Here is a 21,947-nt window from a genome sequence, read left to right as displayed (position 1 = left end):
TCAAAACAAAGAAATGAAAATGGACCTGCAGGAAAGCATTGGTGAACACTAACACGACACAGAGCTGATACAGTACCACGCCCAAGCCGTTAGGAAACAGATTATATTCTATCAACTTTGACGATCTAAGCTCACACCATGAAAATGCAGTTTATCTCGACTACAGTATCATGTTAACACGGTGGACAGGTTTTTGCCCAAATCAGAGTGTGCATTTAGGGAGATCTGACCGAAGCTATGGGCTGCATGGGATAAACACCACATGAGGTGTCGTCACATCAGAAAGGGAAAGGCCAAACCATCCACCAGAGCAGCTGCGGGCTACGACTGGCCAGGGAAGACCTTTGCTCTTCTTCAACACTGTACCTTGTTGTAGGCTGATTGCCAGCAGAGATTTACTCAATGATGGCTGATGATTTTTCAGAGAAGCTCTAGAAAGACCAATTAAAATAACTAAAAAATAAAATTTAAAAACTAGATAGAACAGGGTGGAAGGAAAGAAGGGCATGTGCACATGACGCACAGGGACAATACTCACTGTCAGAAACTAAAAACCAAAAGGCAAACTGCTGGGCCACACTTAGATCTACTGGATGAATCCCTAGAGACAAGACTCCAGCAATTCCAACCAACAGTGCTTTTCTGTTGAGTTGGGCAGGCAACTTAATCAAACCCTAGAAGAAAACAGCTAATGGAAGTATTAATGTCCTTTTAACTCAATGAGCTCCTTCCAGTAAATTAAGCTCTTCCTAGCCTGGAAGGGATAGAGAGGAATTCTTTAAGGATGGGACTCTGTGTTACTGATCTTTGTAGCCCCAGGGACGTAGCAAAGACCAGGTACATAAATCAGGCCTTATACAATAACTATTGAATTTGATTTAAGAGTACACACTAAATCCAGTAACTACTGCAATGCACTGCCAGATTCTCATGAAAAGTGTTTAGTTGTAATCAACAATGAAAATCTCCGGCTTTGTATTTTTACAGGCAGATTTATACTTGATCTCTTCCTTCTTCAGGCTTACAACATTCCAAAGTTTTGTGATCTAAATAGAACTCCTTGACTACTGGACTGAACACATTTCCAAGTTGGCAAATTCACATTTCACTCTACTTTCCAAATAGGCTGCACCAAATCAACCACAAGTACCAAAAAAAAAAAAAAAAATGGACAAAAGCTTTGCTTCATTCCACTGTTAATCAATTCCTATAAATTTAGGGTAAAGGACTTCTCCTAAGAAGCCTAAAAAGAAATATAATGAATTAATTAAACCTACCTCTTTCAAAAAGAGATGTCAATCTGATAAATACAAAGCACATATACTTCATAATTTAAAAAATTAAGAGCAAGGAAAAGAGAGCAAACATGTAAATGATTATTGTGTTTCTGAGCTTCCTGGTAACTGGAGGAAAAAAAGACAACAGAACTATAGAATGAACTACTAAAAAGGAGATAGCATATAATTTCTCAAAGGAAAAACCTTTTACTTGAAAGGAGCCCCCAACTTTTCAATCAATGGAGGTCTGCTTCTATCTATTTTAAATGAAAGCATTTTCAATTTATTAGGGAAAAAAATGTTTTCTGGCTTGAAAATAAGAGAAAAAAATCTTAAAATAAAACTGGTAATATCCAACTATTTCACTTTATAAACAAAAAGACAACCACATTCAGCTTCAACTACATGGCAATCATGCAGCTTCATGATCTTACCTAACCTAATCTTAACTTTTAATAATTTCTTTTGCCACATAAATAGCTGCACGTCAGCAATGAGTATACAAAACACAGTAAACTAACAAAGCAAATCTCCTAACAGTGCATCTTGGCATAGTAATTTATTTCACCTTAACTGAAGCTTTACACGGGTAGGGATGATCCAACAGGAAATTTCCAGCCTCGTGAGCCAGCCAAGGACACAAGAATTGATAAGGTCACAGATGTTAGCTCCGCAGCAGACTGACCTATTCAGGTGTAAAGTCAGCCAACCTGCAGAAACCACATTTTCTCCAGCATGCAGGTTCAAACTACAGGGATTTGAAATGGAATGGCGAACTGCTCTAGACAAGTTCTCACTGTGGCAGAGACCTTTACTTCTCCGTCAGTGAAACTTTAGAGAAAAACATCATACAGAAGCTAGCTACATTAATGCAAAGAAATCCGTCCTGAGCAACAAAATGCATGCTGCACGTTTAAGCATGTATGCAGACAGTAAGTCAACTGAAAAAGTCAACTCAGGCTTCCACCTGACCTTCCTCATTTCAAACCTGGAGCTGGCTTTCTGGCACCCTGTGGACCACAAAATGGGAGCAGATGCAATGAAAAGAACTTGTGAAAGGAATCACATATTTGTCAAGAAGGTAAAATTCATGATACAATGTTGAAATTCCTACCTGCTTTGTAAGTTAAAGATTTACACAAATCATTTAATAGGCTGCTTCTGATTTTTTTTTTTTTGGTACCGGGGAACAAACTCGGGTCCTTGCACTTGTGCAGCAGGAGGCAAAACCCCTGAGCTAAATCCCTGGCCCTGGCTGCTTCTGATTTTAAGACACTTTGTTTTTAAGCCTTTTCTCCTAGTTGAGGATAGGAGAGTTCTAAGGAAATCTACTGGATTTTACAGAGTTAACACTAAAAATGATCAATAATGTGAAAAGTATTCTTTTCTAAAAGTAATTTTTCTTTCCCATACAAAAATAGCTAATAGTTTTATTAAATAATTTCAGATAATAAAAGAAGTCAGTACATTTACCAATAAACTAGCAAAATTAACAAAAAATTAATAAGTTAATGTACACCTATAAATTTTAAAGTGATAGCAGTTCTTTGCATGTGTGCACATAGTTCTGTAAGTTACTATTTAATATTTCTCTCCAAAAATTAATCCTCTTATATGTAGATATATCTGACATTAAAAAGTAAAATAAGTTCAAATGGTAGATACTCCAAACCAATGAAAAGAAGTTTTCTAATGGTAAGCACTTTGACCATACCCGTAAACAAGGGAAAACTGAGAGACAATACCAACACTAACGGGTGACTTGAGAGAAAAGAATATATAAATTATTAATTTAATGTCTCATCAAAATCTCCATCGCCAGGTATCAGTACTTCAAGTTAAAATCATTTTAGATGTTTAGCAACTTGTTACTAGACATAAGAAATATATACACATCTATTTTTCTACAACCCTCTACACATTATTTTGTTACCATAAAAAGTTTGCAATCACATAGTGGTGATATTTAATTGCCAAGCAATCTGTTATTTTCTTCACTGAGCAATTATTTTACTTCTTAAAAATTAGTATTCGTTGCAATTATACTCTCAAGAAGCTCAAAGGATAACTGAGGAACAAAACTCACCTTTGCTACTGCTTTTGCTTTCAAACTTCCATTCTCCACAATGCTGAGGTCCAGTTTGCTGTCATCCTTACTCCCTACAGCTTTTAGTCCTTGCAAAAGAATATCGCGGAACTTCTGATAAAAAGGCTTCTCAGTATAATCCAGTAATTTCACAGCTTCCATGTATTTAGCAATTTCACCTAGAAGAATAACTTAATCACAAAGTTGATACACGTACGTCTTACTTCTAGGAAAATAATTCAGGATCATAGTAAAATTAGAATGCAATCATATAGTTATGAATTTTTGTTCAATCACTTGTTGAATTCAGGAATTGACAGATAAGTAAAATTTAAAAATTTGAGATACAATATAAAACTCAATTTGTTAACTGTGAGAACCAATAGGAGAGAATACATAATAAAACTTTCAAATATGCATAAAAAGTAACTTTTAGCTTTAAAGCTATAAAAAAATACAAAAGGACCTAGAAAAAGATTCATAAAACAATGAATATCATAGCCAGAATTTTGGGGAAATACAAGCTAAGAGTTATGTAACAGTTGTCTTCTTTGTGTAAATCAGAAAAGAGATTAAGGAATGAAGCAAGGCCCTATTTTTCCAAAGAAGAGAAAAATTGGCTTCTGAATGATAAAAGGTTTACTGCACACGGAGCAGAACCACATCCTTCATAGAAATCCTACCAGTCGAGATCAACACTTCTCAATATTAAAAATCCACTGTTGGGCCAATGAGCACAAACAGCTCTTCCCTCTGACCTCTGGACTTACATATTCACTGCCACATAATGGTCACCTCAAATTCCAACAAATCCCAATCCAAACTCCTAACCCAACCCCAAAACCTGCTTCCTGAAGTTTCCCCTATCTCAGTTACTGAGACTGGCATTCTTCTCACTCAAGCCAAAATCTAAGTCAGTCTTCCTTGGATCTTCTCTTCTTCCCTCCCCACTTCCAGTGCATCAAGACATCTCGTCAGTGCCACACACACACAACAGACATGTGTTCAGTACTTCAAATATTTAAGCACCCACTATGTGCCCGTCACTGTTCTAGACACTTGGGATACAGCAGGGAAGGAAAACATCCTAACCTTACACTTTCTTAATCTGATGGATGGGATCTACAAAACACCTCAAACAGTATCTCTGTATCTGGCCAAATATTGACAACTTTCCCTCTGAGGGAAGAAAAGGGCAAAGCTGTCCACCTTCACTCACAACTTCACCCATGGCCCTCGTGATGCCCCAGTATGCACTCCTCAAATCCATGAGGGCCCCACATGCCACCTAGGACACTCTCCCACCAGACTCCACACAGCTCACTCCCACTGCTGCCCCTCCGGAGTGAGGCTGCCCCAGCTGCTCTATGTACAACTTCAGTTCTCTCCCCGCTGCACTCCCAAGCCCATGTCCACACCCCTCATCCCACTTCCCGTTCACTTTCCCACAGCAGTATGTCCTAACATACTGCAAAATTCACTCATCCGTTTACTTCCTCTCAGTCCCTACTAGCACGTTAGCTCCATGAGGGCAGGGGCCCGACTGCCTCATTCACTGATGTACTCCTTAGGCCACAGTCCAGCCTCAGGAACACCAGCTGAACATGGGAATGACTTCTGCTTCCTATTCCAAAAGCACTGAACAACTCAAAGAGGTTCAAATATTCATTTAACAACACACCTCTGGAAAGGGATGTGCTTTTTTAATGAGATTATACTAATTACAGTTTAAAATGCCTACGTTTCTTACATGAAGGGATACTTCATGGATATCAAGTCTTTTTCCTCCCAGAAAGCAAACTTCTTATGAACATTTAAAAAGTTACTCCTACCTGGCTTGCTTTTCTCAGGAAAACATTTTTCCATCAAACTTGCAATATTGTCTCTGTATCTGTTAAAAATTAAAGAAAGAGTTACTTAAAGCTTGCTATGATAGGATATTAATACTTAGAACCATTAAGCAACATGGCGTTACACTGAAATATGCTTACAGACATTCTCCCAAACCGAACTGAAGTCCAAGGATCTTTGAATTTGGGAGGTCTGATTTTTTTCAGTTCTTTACATATTCTTGATAGTAGACCTTTGCCTGAGCTACAGCTGCTAAATATTTCTTCCCACATTGTAGGTTGTCTCTTAGCTCTCTTGGTAGTTTCTCTTGCAGTGCAGAAGCTTTTTAATATGATGAGATCCCAGTAGTTGATTCTTTGTGCTAGCTCCTGTGCTACTAAAGATTTGTTCATAAAGTCTTTTCCTATGCCAATGTCATAAAATGGAGTACTACTCAACCATAAAGAATGAGAAACTAGAGACATTTATAGCTAAATGGATGCATATTGAGGCCATACTCTTAAGTGAAATAAATAGGACACACGTGTGTAAATACCAAATAGTTTCTCTAGTGTGAGAAACTGAAAGTGTAAATAAGGATGAAAATGATTAAAATCAATAACTGATAATTTGAAATAAGAAAAGGTCCAAGGGTTTGGGGATGGTGGAAGGGAAAGGGGAAAGGAAAGAAGGGAAAGAAAAACATTACGAGAAAAAAATGGAATCAAATTCTGTGTAGATAGGGAAGGGTGGAGGGGGTGAAGGGTGCACAGGTAATGGGAGAAAAAATATAAACTAAGATGCATCATGTTCTGGTACAAACACCCAATGATAAATGTAAATGTATTTTATACCTAAATTGTACCAATAAATATATATATTTAAAAAAAAAAAAAAGTCCAAGGAGCCTTGCCATTGAGTAAGTAATTCCTTACTTCTACATTAGCACCCCTTAAAACTAAGTTCCTGTTAAGTTCTGACTCTAAATATGTGCCTCTCATGATGTTACTAAAAATAATTCAAGTTGTCCTTTACCTAATTTTGGAATCTCGAACATAGTTTGGATCCTTCAAATTATCTTCCCAAGGAAGATGGCCACTAAGCCACTGGATCATGCAATAACCAAGTATTTCCAAATCGCCACGTCTTGATGGGGCTAAAAGTACAAAAGGAGAAAAGTCGACATGCTAAAATAAGTTGTAAGGTATGAAATCAAGCACTTATAAAACAACTCTAACGTCTGTTTTTTCATCATATTTCTAGCCATATAATAAAAGTATTGAACATTGAGTAGTATAAGTTATTTTATCTCCAACTAACAATTTATTTTAAAATCCAAACTGGTAAGCTTTAGGATTTCAAACTCAGACAATCAGTCTAGGAAGTATTATAAAACCATGACACATTTAATACTATCTTTGGAAAAAATGAAGATATTAAAGGTGTTTTTTACTACTAAGAGGGCCAGAGAACTGGGTGTTTCAGATCGTACACTATTTTGGTAGAGAAAAAAGAAATGGCTGCTGAAGAAATAAGCTATCACAACACGTGACAAAATAAAAGCTACCTTTTATAAAGCCGTAGTTACACAAGAAACTTACAGACTCTAAAAGACAAAAAGAAAAATTAACCAATATTCCAATTAAGCTATATAAAAGCCCAAATAAATCCTCACTGCAGAGGAATAAAATACCTCGCTGCTACAGCTGTCTTGGTTATCTCTGCAGGGCAGGAGGATGAAGGGGAGAGAAAATGCAAGAGGCTCCTGGAGTTTAACCTCTGCCCTCTTTTACCATCCTACCCTGCCTCTTCTGATTTTTATCTCTATTTATTTATGCATAATTAAGAATCACACAGGAATTCTGCTGGAAACATTAGCAGTGCATCGTCAGGCCAGTGCGGGCAACGTACCCACGCCGTTGTGTGCGTCAATGCTGGTGAATTCAATAGTGCCATCGTGGCGTCTTTTGGGATCTTCTTTATATTCCCTATGAACTCCTTCTGGGCAGTACCGATAAGCAAGGCCATAATCTACCAAATACACCTATAAATTTCCAGGGATTAAGGCAATTAGAGGTGAAATCATTGCACATATACTACTTCGAAACATAGAAATAAAATGTCATCTCAGAGTCGATTCGCCTACAAAGACAAATCATAGTGCTTCAATCAAGTTAGATCCAAAATGCACACAAAAGCAAATATTCAATTTTGAAAACTGACTTCTATTTTTTTAAAAAATCTATCCTTCTTCCATTCCTTCTCATTCCCTTCCTCCCTTCCTTCCCCTTGGAGTGCTGACGACTAAACCCAGGGCAAGACTGCACCTCTGAGCTACATGCTTAGCCCAACACTCTTTACTCTTAGTAAGTGTTAAATGATCATGGTGCTATAGGCCAGATTGGATCACTTGACTTCGTATACTTTTCTAGACAAGTATGTGCTAAACTTGTAATTAATCTTTTCTCCTCAATGTGAGCAAGGCTTATACATCTTACACTTTTTCCTATAGTTTAAAACAAAACTGGGCATAAAGCAAACCACCAGTACAAGTTGTAATACAACTGACATCTTCCACAAAGGGGACCACTGAGTGTAAGAATGCCAACACAGGTGACACAGGAAACAACTGTTCTATTCCTGTTTCGTCACTTGTAAAATAATTGAATGCCAAATTCATAAAATATTTCAAAGATTATAATAATGATTGGAAGAACTTTTAAATGAAGTCCTTGTCTACGTTTAAATACTATACATTAACATCAAATACTATACATTAAATACTATACATCAAATACTATACATTAACATCTTCATAATAAAGGCTAAGTTTGAGTACTATACACGCACATATCTGTGGGCATACGAAAGTGGGCTGATTAGTAGTGTACAACACTATCTAGCTCTCTTTTGTTTCACCTATTGTACACATGTGAATACAACAGGTAAGTGAAGTAAAACTATAAGGACAGATCGAATACTGGAAAAGTACACCCATCCAAAGCAAATACCTGGAAAGATGAGAGCTGCAAAATATTTCCGTATAAACCAACGCAGTATGTTTTAATCATGTGCAGACTGACACGAGTGATATTTTTGTCCAAGTTCCTGTACATGTTTTGTTTTCACCCGAGGAGCGTCTGAGACAAGATGGCTGGGAAGAGCTGAACCAGCTCTGTGGCCGCCTTCAGACCTGCCCGTCAGCGCCATAGGTCAGCAAGCTCCCTCCCTTCCATGCACTCCCAGACCCCAATGTGCACCCTTACTGAAAGGAGAGGCACAAGCAACCACAGGAGACGATAGGAAAGAGGTCACAAGAGAAGGAGAACTAAACAACAGGTAAAGCAGGTCCAAAAGCCATAGAGGATCAGCAAATAATTACATAATAATCACAGTACCCAGCACATTTAAAATACTTAACTCTGCCTTTGTTATAAGACCAAGTAAGAAGTGAGACCACACATTCATTGCAGGGCCCCAACTGTGAGTATCAACCAGACCTTATTTTTGCCAAAACCATGCAACAGCGACAAGAAAATTGTACAGATCTGTCTACTCCAACTAAACTGCCCCAAAAAGTAAAATAACATTAGCTTTTCTCCTTCCCTTAAACAAAGTAAAATTTACAAAGGGAATGTAATAAAGTAAAAAATGCACATTTGAATTCCAAACACTAAGGGTATACAAATTTAGACAGCTCAGATATCTCTGTAAACCAATTGATTTGAATAATCAACATGTTAAAGACCAAATTTTCCAAGTAACAGAACACTTACATTTGATGGATTTCTTGAACAAAGGAAATAAAAAAAGTGACAAAGCAGACAGGCAAACATAATTCATTGGTGTACTATATAATTTTAAGCTTCCACCCCCAAACAGCTATTTGAAATTCGTTTTGTATCACAAGCACTTCTTCTGAATATTATTTAGGGCAAAATAGCCAACTTGATAAAGTGCCAACAAATTGCATCAAAAATGTAGAATGTTAACTAGATAAAACTGTCAAGAAGAAATATTATTATTACCGTATCTACTTCAAAAAGTAAAACTTCTGAGTGGGTTCAAGAGTTCAGAGCAACTGTATCTGTTTTCAAATGACATGTTTTAAAAAGTAGAAACTAAAGCTGTAAAACTACCTGATCAGGGTTCTTGTAGCTCAGAAGAAGATTCGAGGCCTTGATATCTCCATGCACGTACTCGTGCTCATGGATGTACTCCAGGACATCCAGCTACAAGAAGTGTCACAGATAAAATTAATGCAGTACCTAGCACCAGCCAGCAGAGGACCGAGTTTCAACACAAGCTAGTCTTTACTGTAAAAACAGTATTTAAAAGACAAGAAGAATGTAGCTCACATACAATTCTTAAGCTTAGCTGCAAGACAGCTTTCCGAGAAAACCTTTTGGCATTTGCTTCGTATATTTTCTGAAGGTCACTCCCAAAGCGATCTATTATCATAAACCTGTAACTGTAGACAAACAAGAAAAGTCAATGAAAAAAATGTAATTCAGGAAAACCTACTTTGCCATGAGTACTCTGCTTCCAAAGTCATTTTTTCAAGGCACTATTTAGTAAGTCAGTATTCTCACAGAGAGAGAGAGAGACAGAGAGAGACAGAGACAGGGAGACAGACAGACAGACAGAGTTGAAACAATTTCTTCCAATTAGAAATCTCAAGAATTCAGTGCTTTCCTGTCCTGTGTTTTAGCCAGAAGGCCTTTTCCTGGTCTCGGCTAGTTACAGTAGGCAACGTTCAATTTTAAGATAATGCCAACAGAGAATCCAAAAGATTCATCTCTAATAAAAAAATAAATCTGAATGAGAGCACTGACTTTAGTAGTAAAAGCTGGTTTATGTTTCTAGATATTAGCTTCCTTCTTGTGACTAGGTTTCTCTATTCTTAAGGCACAATTCAGCAGAATCAACATTCTGTTAAAAATTAAGACTATCAAGAGATGTTAAAGAGCTAAATTCAATAAAACTGTTTTTAAAAATCTAAAAGGATTGTGCAGTAAATATTCGATGGCCAAAATGTGGGGAAGAACAAATATCCTGGATAACTGTGAGGAGTTTTGGTTTTGTCACAGACTGGCTATGTCACCTTGGCCAAGCCATACAACTTCCTCGGGCCACAATTTCCACAGAAGTAAAATGAGGAAGTGGTAACTCACCCTTCCTGTTCTTTCCCAGCTCTCAAATTCTAGGACTCAGTCTTCTGCGAAGCACTACTACTAATCTGCAGTTAACTGTTCAGCTTTTGCTCCGAGGATCACTTTTATCTTTAACAGTTTTCCCAATTCCAGCTGTTGTTAAATCATTCCCAAAAAATCGACAAAAACCAAGACCATGCTGAAAATGCCTAAGATGCATAAGATGCATAAAACACGATGGTGAGTCCTCATGATCATCGCTGCAGCCAGCACTCCCTGAATTGTGCTAGGAACACCACACTCCTCTAAGAACTTCAGGGGTGTTCACACACTTACACCTCAAACTGTCACTGCTTCTCAGCAGCAGAGTTTGTCTTCTCGAATATGGTGGAGCCATACTTTTAACCACTATACTATATATACTGAAATAAATGTCAGTAGGATACAAAAATTCCACTTACATACAGTAGGACTCTACAATAAAAATACAATATGGCAAGTTCAACAGGGAAGGAGGACCTAACATTGAAAGACAGTTTGTCAAAACAAAACCTCTACCCATTTTTTAACTGAAAGAGAATCAGGGCTCCTCTTATCTACATATCTTATAATACATAAAATAACTGATGTCTATGAAGGTAAAGTGACTTACTTGTCCACAGTCATACAATTAGTGGCAAATATATTCCTTTATGTAAGATCTCTTGGCACCCTGACTTCTAAAATAATAGAGGGCCTAGTAATTTTGACTTTCTGGTTTCCTTTGTATAATAGGTTTTGAAAGATGGAGAGATGAAATCAGGACATATGGACATGTTTGCTTTTACAAATAAATGATATGTATAATTAATATAATAATATCTGACCAACAAAAATACAACCTCTGCTGACAATATGAAAGAGGGATAAAATGAAATAGCTTACTTCAACATAAGATCTACTTAAAAATTACATTAGGTAGGTCTCTGTTCAGATTCACAGATAACCCTTTAATTTCCTCAGTATTCTAAATTACAACTGCCAACTAAAGCATGACTATAAATTGCACAGAAACTGTTACCACATTCTTCGGGAAAGGCTCTATCACTTAGTAGTAAAGTAAAGGTTATTTCCCAGTGACTCCTCTAATGCAAAACCTTTGATGCATATTTTTAGGGGTTTTTTGGGGGGTTTTTTTTGGTACCGGGGATTGAACTCGGGTCCTTGCGTTCTCAGGGCAGGTGGCGGAACCACTGAGCTAAATCCCCAGCCCATGATGCATATTTTTGTGGGGACTTAGATAAAACAATTCAAAGAATGGGAAAATATAAATCAGTACAAATGATTTCATAAGCAGCTAACATTTTTACTGTTCTAAGTGCTAATGCTGTTCTAAGTGATAGTGATATATATATATGATATACATGATATGATATGATATATGTATATTAATCTAAATGAGTTACAGTGAAAAGTAAGGATTTGGGAGGGGGAGGGCTGGAAGAATAATGTTACTGTTTCTTTGCTTTTGAAAAATCTATGAGTATTCTTAGGGGCCTCAACCTAAACTGTAAACCAACCCCTCACACATGACACCAGGACGAGGCACACACTCCTTCCACCAGGGACAGTTCTAGCACCTCCGACTACCACAGACACAATGGGGAATAAGGTGACACTTGCAGGGGGGAGGCAGGACCCGGGCTGGCGAGTGTCTGGCCATCCTGGTGCCCTAAAGCTTCATCAGCCTTCCAACCCCTGCCTTCTGAGGGTCTGCTCCACTCAGGCAAACTTGTTCCAGCAAAACCATCCGTAACAAACTGTACCGAGATTTCTGAGTCCCTCTACTCCCTCCGAGGTGCTCGTCACCTACCCCATGCCTGCCCCCGTACTTGCTCGTTTCTGACAGAGCTCCAGGTGGACAGGCATCCATCCCTTTCCACAGGCTCACATGTGGCCCCAAGCCAGGCACTGTGACCACCTCGCTCTTGCAGTGACTTGCTTATGAGCATTGATCAAATTCGGACCCAGCAAACAGAAGCGGGAGTGTGCTGCGGTACTCAGAGGCGGCATCCTGGCAGGAAGGGACACTCACCTGACATCAACACCACTTTCTGCTGTCAGGCGCTGCATCTACACAGGAAGCCTAGAAATGGGGCAGCCACCAGGAACCCATAAAAGGGAGCACTAACAGGAATGAAGACAAGATGAGGGCAAAGGTGCAAGGCAAGAGCCTGGGCCCCTGCTGGCTGCTTAAAATGGCTGAGTGGGGGCCGGGATTTAGCTCAGTGGTTCCGCCACCTGCCTCACAAGCACAAGGTCCTGAGTTCAATCCCCGGTACCAAAAAAGAAAAAAAAGATGGCTGAGTGAAACTTTTCCAGGACTTGCAACCGGAAGCATTCTAACCACATACCTCCAGTTCCAAACTCAATCTACTCTCCAAGTCTCTGCTACCAACCTCACTCCACAAAGTTCTATTCACTCATTCAAATACCTAAAAGATATCAATTATACCTCAAAGTATTAGAGGTTTTCTCCAACTCAACTAGGCCAACAACATTCTCTCCAGTCTCAATTCCTAAGACAACTAAGAGTCAAAACTCTCACAAGTTAGCACTTAACTGTTCTCTAAATGTTTCGTACATGTTTGTGTTCTCTGCTCAGCTAGACTGAAATCCGATTCTGATTTTGATGGGAAGACTATTTATTATTAAATACCAAACAGCGTCCTAAGGATTCTCTTTTTGTATAAAGGATATAGAGGTGTGTGTTTGTTTCAGGAGCAAAACAAAAATACACACAGAGCCCTTTGGGCTTTGTCCCTATTTGTCACCGGGCTCCAGTCAGTGGATACGCCTCCCCCCACGCTCATGCTCACAGCATCAGACTGCAGCTGGGTAAAGGAGAAGTCAGGGATGATGTCGTATTTGTTCCTCTGGTTCTCTGCCTCTGCCTGCCACGCACTCCACATAGCCTAGGTGAAGACTTACTGGTATTCTGGGCACTCACTAAATGATTCTTAACTAAACCAGCTTGACAGTAAATGCTCAGAAAAGAGGGGGGAAAAACAAATCATACAGTTTTTACCTTTTTCCATTTTTATCATGTAGTCCAGATCCCCAATACTTAGGAACACCAAGGTACTTCAGTTTATGGGTACAAATCCATTTCTGAACTATAAGTTAAAACAGATGCTTGTGATTTCAACTGCTAAACAAAAATTTAAAAATTTTAAAAACAAATCATTAAGAGCAGAATGTGTTTATAAATGTAGTTATAAATGTAGCCAAGATTTCACCTTTACTCATAAAATAGGAAAAGCACAATATGACCTATTAGCAAAAAATACTTTACAATCGGGCCGAGGATTTAACTCAGTGGTTTCGCTGCCTGCTGCACAAGCACAAGGACCCGAGTTCGATCTCCGGTACCAAAAAAAAAAAAAAATACTTTACAATCAAAGCATTTTTATTAATCTACAAAATTATTATCCTGCCCTTAACATTGCTTTTAAAATGAAATCTGCAAAAAGCATTTTAAAAAACACAAAACCACAGTACTGCAACTGCAGCTAATCTCTAATTGTAAAAATGTTTGCCTGTCTTTCTTAAGGAGACATTTTTTACTCCAATCTGTAAGTATGGGTTTTCTTCCTTTCAACCCTAAGACATTTTCTCCAACCAGCAAATCAAGATCCAGGAGAGATGGAAGCTTTCCTCCCACCCTACCAGAGATCTGGGATGTACAGAGGGTAGGGGAAGAAGAACAGCAGGGGACCGGAGCATCTGTTCTCGCTCACCAAATTATGTCAACCCCTCTCACTAGGCTAAGTTCTTCAGAATGTAGGAAAATGCTCAAAAATATCTGAAGATCCTTGAGTCAACTCACAGATTAAGGTTCTCAATTTTTAACATTTCCTAAACCAAGTATCATTTGTTACTTTTATTCTATATACTCATATAGGTAAAATCTTTTAACAATGAAATCAGATTTCACATAAATTTTATTTAAATTAAATGTATTTATAAAGCCCCCCCCCTTCCCGGGAAAAAACCCAGGATCTTAAAATGTAATGCTCTAGAGTCCTGATGTAGCTCTGCTCCCCAAAAAATAAATAAAAATTGAAAACTGGTCATTTTAAAAGTATAAACACATGAACTGTATTTCTTACTTTGCTCTGGCTTAGCAGCTCGCTGGTAGAACTTTAATTCAGTAAAAAGAGGGCCATTGTCACTGGGTTCCTTAAAACAGAAGAGTTAGTCAGTACGAGCACTAGTTAAATCCTGAGTCATTTTCAGTGCAACCTCCAAACACATTAACAAATCAATTTTTCTTCCAAAAATTGTATTTCTGATACTTAAGTTTATAACTGTTTAAAGTTCAACTCTTCAGAAATGTTTCAGATATTCTCAGAATAGTCCATAAGTCTTATATTTCTCTCAAGTTCCATTTTCCTAAGTGATAAATTATACAAAACCAGGTATACAGCTCAGACTTTGCAGAAGTTTAAGAAAAACGTTTCAACTAATTTTCATCTTTATTAAGCTCTCCCTTAAGCAAAGAATAGAACCATGTTAACTATATCACGAAGGGGCTACATGGTATTTCTGAGATTTAATAAAATTTCAATACCTGATTTAACCAATTAGTGGCAAAATCTCATGCCTCTCCTGTTTCTGATTACAGTTCTACCTGGTGTTAGCAGGATGGTAGAAACGGCCCTTACACATTCGGGACCTCCAAAGCAAATAAGCGCTGTCCAAGAAATTGTAACCCTTCCATCCTGACTTCTATTCCCATGTGTTCCAAACCAAAGGCTCATTTCCCACAGGACAACTTACAGCAAGAAGAAAGTCGGAACTACATCACAAGTGCTTTCTACCAACCTTACTAGACTATAGTAATTTCACATTTTAAACACTTACAATTAACATTATTTTGAAAGAGGCAAACATTCACAAACAAGAATTGCATAACAAGAAATAACAATTTGTAAGGAATTTTACCCTGTTAAATAAGTACTGAAAAGTGAGAAAGATCTTACAATTTTGTGGGCTTTTTCAATAATGAATTTTATCTGACTAACATTAGTATTAAGTTTGGTATTTTGTGTGGGTTATTATCTTGTTTATTAAGAATCAGAGGGAAAAAATTTAAAAGGGACAAAAACTTCAAGTTAGGAAGCAAACGTTTCTCAACTGATTTGAGAGTTGCTTCTCTTTTAGGTTTGGCAAGAAAATTATTTTGGATGGAATACCTGCATGGCTGGAGTTCAGTGTTCAATAAAGCATTCCAGAAACTGATAAATGAGGCCTATTATCTTAACTGTGAGAAAACTTGTGAAAATATGTACTTTTTGGCTCTTGAGATGCCTTTGGGAAATACTTAAAATGTTCACTGTCCCCCCCCACCCAATGCAGAAACCCTCAACTGCCACAGAAGTTAATTTTGCAAACTGAGGTTTAAATAAAACCACCTTTATATATACAGTTCTACTAGCTCTTATGTTTTGCAACTCAAAAACAGGTATATCCAGTTAAAGCACTCGCAGGAAGACCCTGTCAGCCTGCAGTTAGCAGGACTAGTTATGAATGAGCCTGTACCAGGAAGGAGGCAGCCTGCATCACACTTGAAGCCCGCCTCGCTCGTCACAGGTGAGCACACTGCTCAGCCTGGGCTTGGAAGAGCGGCGTATCTGGGCCTGGCATGGCACCAACGCACCAACGCCGTGAGAACTAGGAACCAATCAGCGTCCTGACACCTGGGTGCCAAACCCCCAATCTGTGTACTGAGCGCCTCAAGTCTCTCCGCAACCTGTGGCTCTTCTCCTAGCACCAGTGGTAGCCAGAGAGACAGCTGTGACTGTTTCAAGCCAATGACTGAGCAGAAGACACAGAATCAGTGGAGGAAATGTGGAAGAGGAAATGAAGACAAGGAATTTGGGTTCACTTTAATTCAGGTTTGAAGGTTTTCCTCAGACAAATCCTGGCTTATTACCATCAGTATAAAATTCTGATTTATTCAGTTTCAACCTATGTCATATCAACTTTAATTTTCAAGTTTTCCTTCAGGCAATAATTTATTAAACTTAGAATAATGAGAATCAACCGTATAAATCAGGCCATTATAATGAAAGCCACACTACAATGAAGGTTCTTTGAGCTCATTTCATACTTTTTCTAATCCAATAAGCTCCATTATAACAAAATAAAGGAGCTACTTCCTCGGCACTGTGCTCTAGCCAAAGCTAGCTATTTCTGTTGAAGAAAATACCTTAACTCATAACTAAAATTTTATTAACATATTTCAAATCTAAAATACTTTGCCAACTCTATAATAGCCAAGATTTAGAAAAGAAATTGGGACTGACATTTTAACTAGAATATCACTAAACGTTTCTTTAAGACTTCTAAGTGTCAAAATGAAGATGACAACAGAAAAAAATTAAAATGTGATATATTTCAATGGCACCATCTAAAAGCAACTGGCTGCCATTTAAGAATGAAGTTGTATAAAGTTTCTTCTTCCGACCAAAAAATGATGATATATGAGTTGAAAATTCAGGTCACTTCTCCTAACATCGGTGAAGAAAAATCTAACATCTGTCTGCAAACTTCCTTCCAGGGGAACTTCGAAATACACGTTTCTATTTGCTCACACCAGAAAATGACCATGATCCAAGGCACTGCTGGGTCACAAGATACAAAGGCCTAACCCCGCCCACCTCCACTTCTGCTACTGACATGACTGCAAAGGGAAAGCAAAGTTCAAAGAATTCTTTTTTTTTTGTAACAGGGCCTCCCTATACTGCCCAAGCTGGCCTCCGACTCACAAACCTCCTGCCTCAGCTTCCTGTATAGCTGGGATTACAAGCCTACACCACAGTACCCAGACAAAAGACAAACTTTTCATTAAGTCTTAGGTGTTAAGGGGGGGGGGAGAGAATTTTTTTCTCCTTGCATTGCTCAATTTATTATCAATTTACTATTTCTTTTACCTCTCTCCTAAAACAAAATTTAGTATGTCATCTAGAAGCAAAGATTGCCCATTTACTATCCCTGATGACCCAGGACTAGTCTCCCACAGGTGCTTCCACAAGCCAAGGGTTGTGCTCGCTTCGCAGCATATATACAAGTCAAGGGTTACGGGCCCAGACAAAGCCAGAGACCACCCTAGATAGAGAGTTTTCAGTATGCGCCTAAACATCTTTCTTGAATGTGCACACCTTAACTTCACTCCAATGCCAAACAGAGGCGGTCTGTAGGCTCAGAGCTCTTCTGCACAGCAGGCTTGGTACCAACTCCAACCACATTTTCTGACAAGTCTTCCACATGAGGGTAGAAAAATCCATACCGGAAACACAAGGTGCCTAGTACATCTCAATGGAAGCACCACAAAACAAATGTGCATGTACACAATTCCCTTTAAAATGAAGTCACTCTGCATACCAGAGTCTACAGTGGTTGTCAACCTTGATGCACAAAATAAACACGTAGGGAGCTCTACAAAAATGCCAGTAATCAGGCCCCTCACCCAGAGTCTGATGACACCGTACACCCAGGGTTGAGAATCACTGCTAGGCATTCTGTTCCAGTAAGTCTACTCCACAATAAAAACCAATGCCTTCACTTCTTAAATAACATTTCTGAGTTTTTGTCTCTAAAGGTAAAACACACACCTATTTCTGAAGATTTGGAAACATTTTGGTACATTTTCTTCATATATAGCCATTTTACAAAACATCTTCATACTACATATGCAGCATCAGATCCTCTTTTTTAGTAATTAGTTATGGAATTTCCCCGAGGAACAATATGTGCCCCTTGAAAACATGATCTCCAGGCTGGGGTGTACTCTGTGGCAGAGCCTGAGGGACCAGGGTGGACACCCAGCACTGCCAAAAACACCAAGGACCTTTACTAGCCTCTGGTGTTTTCACTGACAAATGTTCAGTAAACAGTTCTGATTTTAACAGTGGAAAAGATCTGATACTCATTTTACATGTTTGTATTTGATGATCTATTTTAACTTTGAATATTATAAAGCAATCTAGAAGGTAGTTTAGCAACTTCTAATCTTAGAAGGTTAAGTTTAGCAACTTAGAAGGTAAATTATGGACATGCCTACTCTCAAGAGAGAAAAGTGAATGGCAACAAAAAGTTGAGAATAAATGAATACAAAGAATAGGAAAAATTATGGCTAAAACATTTAAAAGGATAAGGAAGCATTTAAGGACTGCATGAAGAAAGCCTAAAACAAGGTCCTTATTATCAAAAAACTTAAAATATAGTTAGGAAGATAAACACATAAAAAACTAAAAGCAACTAGTAGCATAAAAGGATATTAGAAGTAAAACTGTAAAATAATTATTAATACATGAGTAAGACAGAAACTTAAGAGTAAAGAAAGCTGAGGAACAGGGAAAAGCAGCTATCCAATACCAAGTTTTTTCTTCAAAGGGAGAGTGGGTAATATTGCTTGGTTATGTTATTCTTCCAGGATCGCGGCTACAAAACTGAAAGAATTACTGAAACATTAAATGCAAAAGTCAAATCACCTGAATATCATTGTCCTTATCACAAAGAGAAAAAGTAATAAAGGACAATGGAAACAGAACTAAATTACAAGACATGAAGTACAGAGAACTGATCGTAGCCTTAAACTTAGAAATGTAACTTGATCTCTTTGTATATGTAAGAAATACCTGCTTCCATCTATTTTTTTACTTAACAGTACAAGTAAAAAGGGAAAGGGAAAGGGAAATCTCACTGAAAAACAAATGAAATACTTCCAATTGCACTAAAGAAAAATATCCTAATTATAAGATAAAGTGTAACTTAAAAGAAGCTCAGAGCCAGGTGTGGTGGCACACACCTGTAACCTAGCATTCTGGGAGGTTGAAGAAGGGGGATCACAAGTTCAAGGCCAGCCTGGGTATTTAGCAACCTAGACTCGACCTCAGTATAAAAAATTAAAAAGGGCTCAGGATGTAGCTCCGTGCAAAGGCCCTCAGTTATACTCCCAATACTACAAACAAATTAGATAGATAGACAGACAGACAGATAATAGATAAGATACACAGGCAAGCAGGCAGGCAGAAGTACCTGGGTACTCATAGGTAACTGGTTCCAGAAGGTGTAGCAAGTACCAAATACAATACAAGTTGTTCTGCCTAGGAAGCAAGGGTATGAGTCGCACGTTGAGAAGGACCAAACAAACCCCGAGTACCAGACAAAACTTTCACATCAAAATACATTGAGTATCACATGCAACAACTCCCAGTGCAGTCTAGTACCAAGGTATGGCTATAAATGCACAGCCAGCCAGCCCAGGTCAGTAGAACAGCAGCGCCATCATTACACAGCGGCTCTGTTTACAAGGTGTGCCCCGCACTGCTCCTTGCAACCAACCGGAGGGGTCAGAGGTGACCAGGTCATTTGGACTTCAAACTTAGGAGAAGTCATAAGGGGGTTAGAGGGCCTGCTTTTCCTCTCACAATGGAAAGCTTCAGAAAATCCTATGAAGAAATTAATTTCACCCATAGATTTTAATCTGTTATTTCAGAAATAAAGTAGTATTTTGCAATTCCACATACATGGTCCAATTTAGTGGTAAGAATGTTAGTTTCTTTGACCTAACAAGCTGAATAGTTCAAAATGAATGTTATTCCAAAATGAGAAAGAAGAAAAATCCAAAATGAAAGAGTAACAATAAAAGGGAAATGGCTGGGCATGGTGATACAGGCCCGCAATTCCAGCTGACCTGGAGGCAGAGGAGCACCACCAGTTCAAGGCCAGCCTGGGTAATTTAGTGGGACCCTGTCTGGAAATTTCAAAAGAGCCTCAGGATGTGGCTCAGTGGCAGTGTTTACTTAGCATGCGCAAGGCCCTGAGCTCAACTCCTAATACTTCAGAAAGAGAAGAAAAAAACAGAGAGTAAGAGACAGAGAGGAGAGGAGGGACAGGGAGGGGACAAGACAGATCCTGACCCTAAACTTTAAAGTCTTCGCTTCACTTCCATGTCCCAGCACAAGGGGGTAAGCCAATTAGCTTTTGCATGATAAACAAATATAAAAGTAGTAAAAGTAGACAAAAGAAGAAATTTCTATTTTCAAAAATTAGACAACAGGCAGTTGAACACTATGGCCTCTAAAAAGAGGAAACAGAGTGGGTCCCAGGACGGCTGGAGCTTTTTCCTGGAGGCACTAGGACTAACAGGAGCACAAGGGAGACCAAGCACGGCTCACCAACAGGACCCTAACAGGAAAGCCAAATCACAAGATCAGAAAACTCTAAAAACCAATATTCCTTACGAACAAAGACACAAAAATCCTTAACAGAATATTAGCAAAACAATTCCAGCATAAGGTAAAAAAACTAACATGACTGGCGGGTGGGGGGCCACACATGTATCAATCAATCTCACCGCCACATTACTGAGAATAAAGAAGCTTAGACGCCACCTCCAAAGATGTACAGACAGCACTGAGGAAATGAACAGGCAAACTATTAAACGGGGGAAATATAAGCATAACACATGTATCTGAAAAGAATAACTCTTACTACTCAACTATGAAAGGCAAAACCATCCAGCTATTTTTTTAATTTAAAAAGAAAAAAAAGAGGCAACAGACTGAGGAAGCACTACACACACACACACACCCCAAAAAAGTATTCAAAATTATTAGTCACCAAGTAAATGCAAACTGAAACTACAATGAGACACCGCTACATGCCCGCTACAATGGCTAAAAGCCTAACAAATACACAACCCTAACAAAGGCAATCCCAGTGCTGGAGAGGACACGAAGCAATCACAATTTTCACGCATTATTGTTGGATCTGTGAAATGGCACAAACACTTTGGGAGCCTGTCTAGTACTTTCTTATAAGTTTAAGACATATACCTTCTCTACAACAGCAATTCAATTCCTGGATATTTAGCCAAGAAAAATAAAAGCCTACCCTACAAAACCACATGTACAAGAATGTTTATAAAAGCTTTATTCATAATAGTCCCAAACTGGAAATAACCCAGATGTCTATCCACAGACAAATAAAATGAAATAAATGATTGCTATACCAAGAGTACAGATGAACCTTTAAAACATTATGCTGAGCATAAGCAGTATATACAGTATAATCCCATTTATGTAACATCTAGAACAGGAATAATAATCCACAGAAAAAATATATATATATTCATATATATACATGAGGAGGTAGCAGTTTAACTTAAAAAAGGACACGGAATTTTGTGGCAATGGAAATGTTATATATCTTAACAGGAGAGAGAATTAAACAGTTACAGGCACTTGTCAGAAGTCTTCAAACCGTTTAATATCTATGTTTTTCCCTATAAAAATTATGCCTCAATAAAGAATCACTAAAACAATTCTGGTCTAAAAAAGTAAGCTCCTAAAGAGTGAAAGATACTTATTTTTTTTTTTTTCTTGGTAACGGAGATCGAACTCGGGTCCTTGAAGATACTTCTTTTTAAAAAGAAAAAAACAAATAAAAAAATTTTTGAGCTAATTCTAATTCCTGAGTTCTGCAGCCTTTAGGGAAAAAAAAGAGGAAAGGAGAGTCCCATGTAAATTTCCCCCAAATTACACATTCTGC

At 38.3% G+C, this 21,947-nt stretch overlaps 1 protein-coding gene across 11 annotated transcripts in view; it reads right to left on the bottom strand.

The window, feature by feature from the left end:
- Vrk1 (VRK serine/threonine kinase 1) overlaps positions 1–21,947 on the bottom strand; it is a 96,340-nt gene that overhangs the window by 35,175 nt on the left and 39,218 nt on the right. For 7 of the 11 annotated variants that reach the window (XM_013066615.3, XM_021244523.2, XM_021244524.2 and 4 more), the window contains 8 exons: positions 14,498–14,567; positions 13,414–13,501; positions 9,556–9,664; positions 9,333–9,425; positions 7,105–7,237; positions 6,229–6,349; positions 5,196–5,254; positions 3,364–3,554 (listed from right to left, as the gene is read on the bottom strand). In XM_013066615.3, the coding sequence (XP_012922069.1) occupies positions 3,364–3,554; positions 5,196–5,254; positions 6,229–6,349; positions 7,105–7,237; positions 9,333–9,425; positions 9,556–9,664; positions 13,414–13,501; positions 14,498–14,567 (864 nt within the window). The remainder of the gene's footprint in view (positions 1–3,363; positions 3,555–5,195; positions 5,255–6,228; positions 6,350–7,104; positions 7,238–9,332; positions 9,426–9,555; positions 9,665–13,413; positions 13,502–14,497; positions 14,568–21,947) is intronic. The other 4 variants (XM_013066619.3, XM_087195550.1, XM_087195548.1 and 1 more) reach the window with 1 other exon arrangement.

Source organism: Heterocephalus glaber, unplaced genomic scaffold, assembly GCF_053883595.1.
Source record: "Heterocephalus glaber isolate CG9 unplaced genomic scaffold, H.glaber_assembly_v1.0 deba00001608, whole genome shotgun sequence".
Lineage (NCBI taxonomy): Eukaryota > Metazoa > Chordata > Mammalia > Rodentia > Bathyergidae > Heterocephalus > Heterocephalus glaber.
Note: the sequence above shows the minus strand (reverse complement) of the source record. Positions and strands in the feature narration are given on the sequence as shown.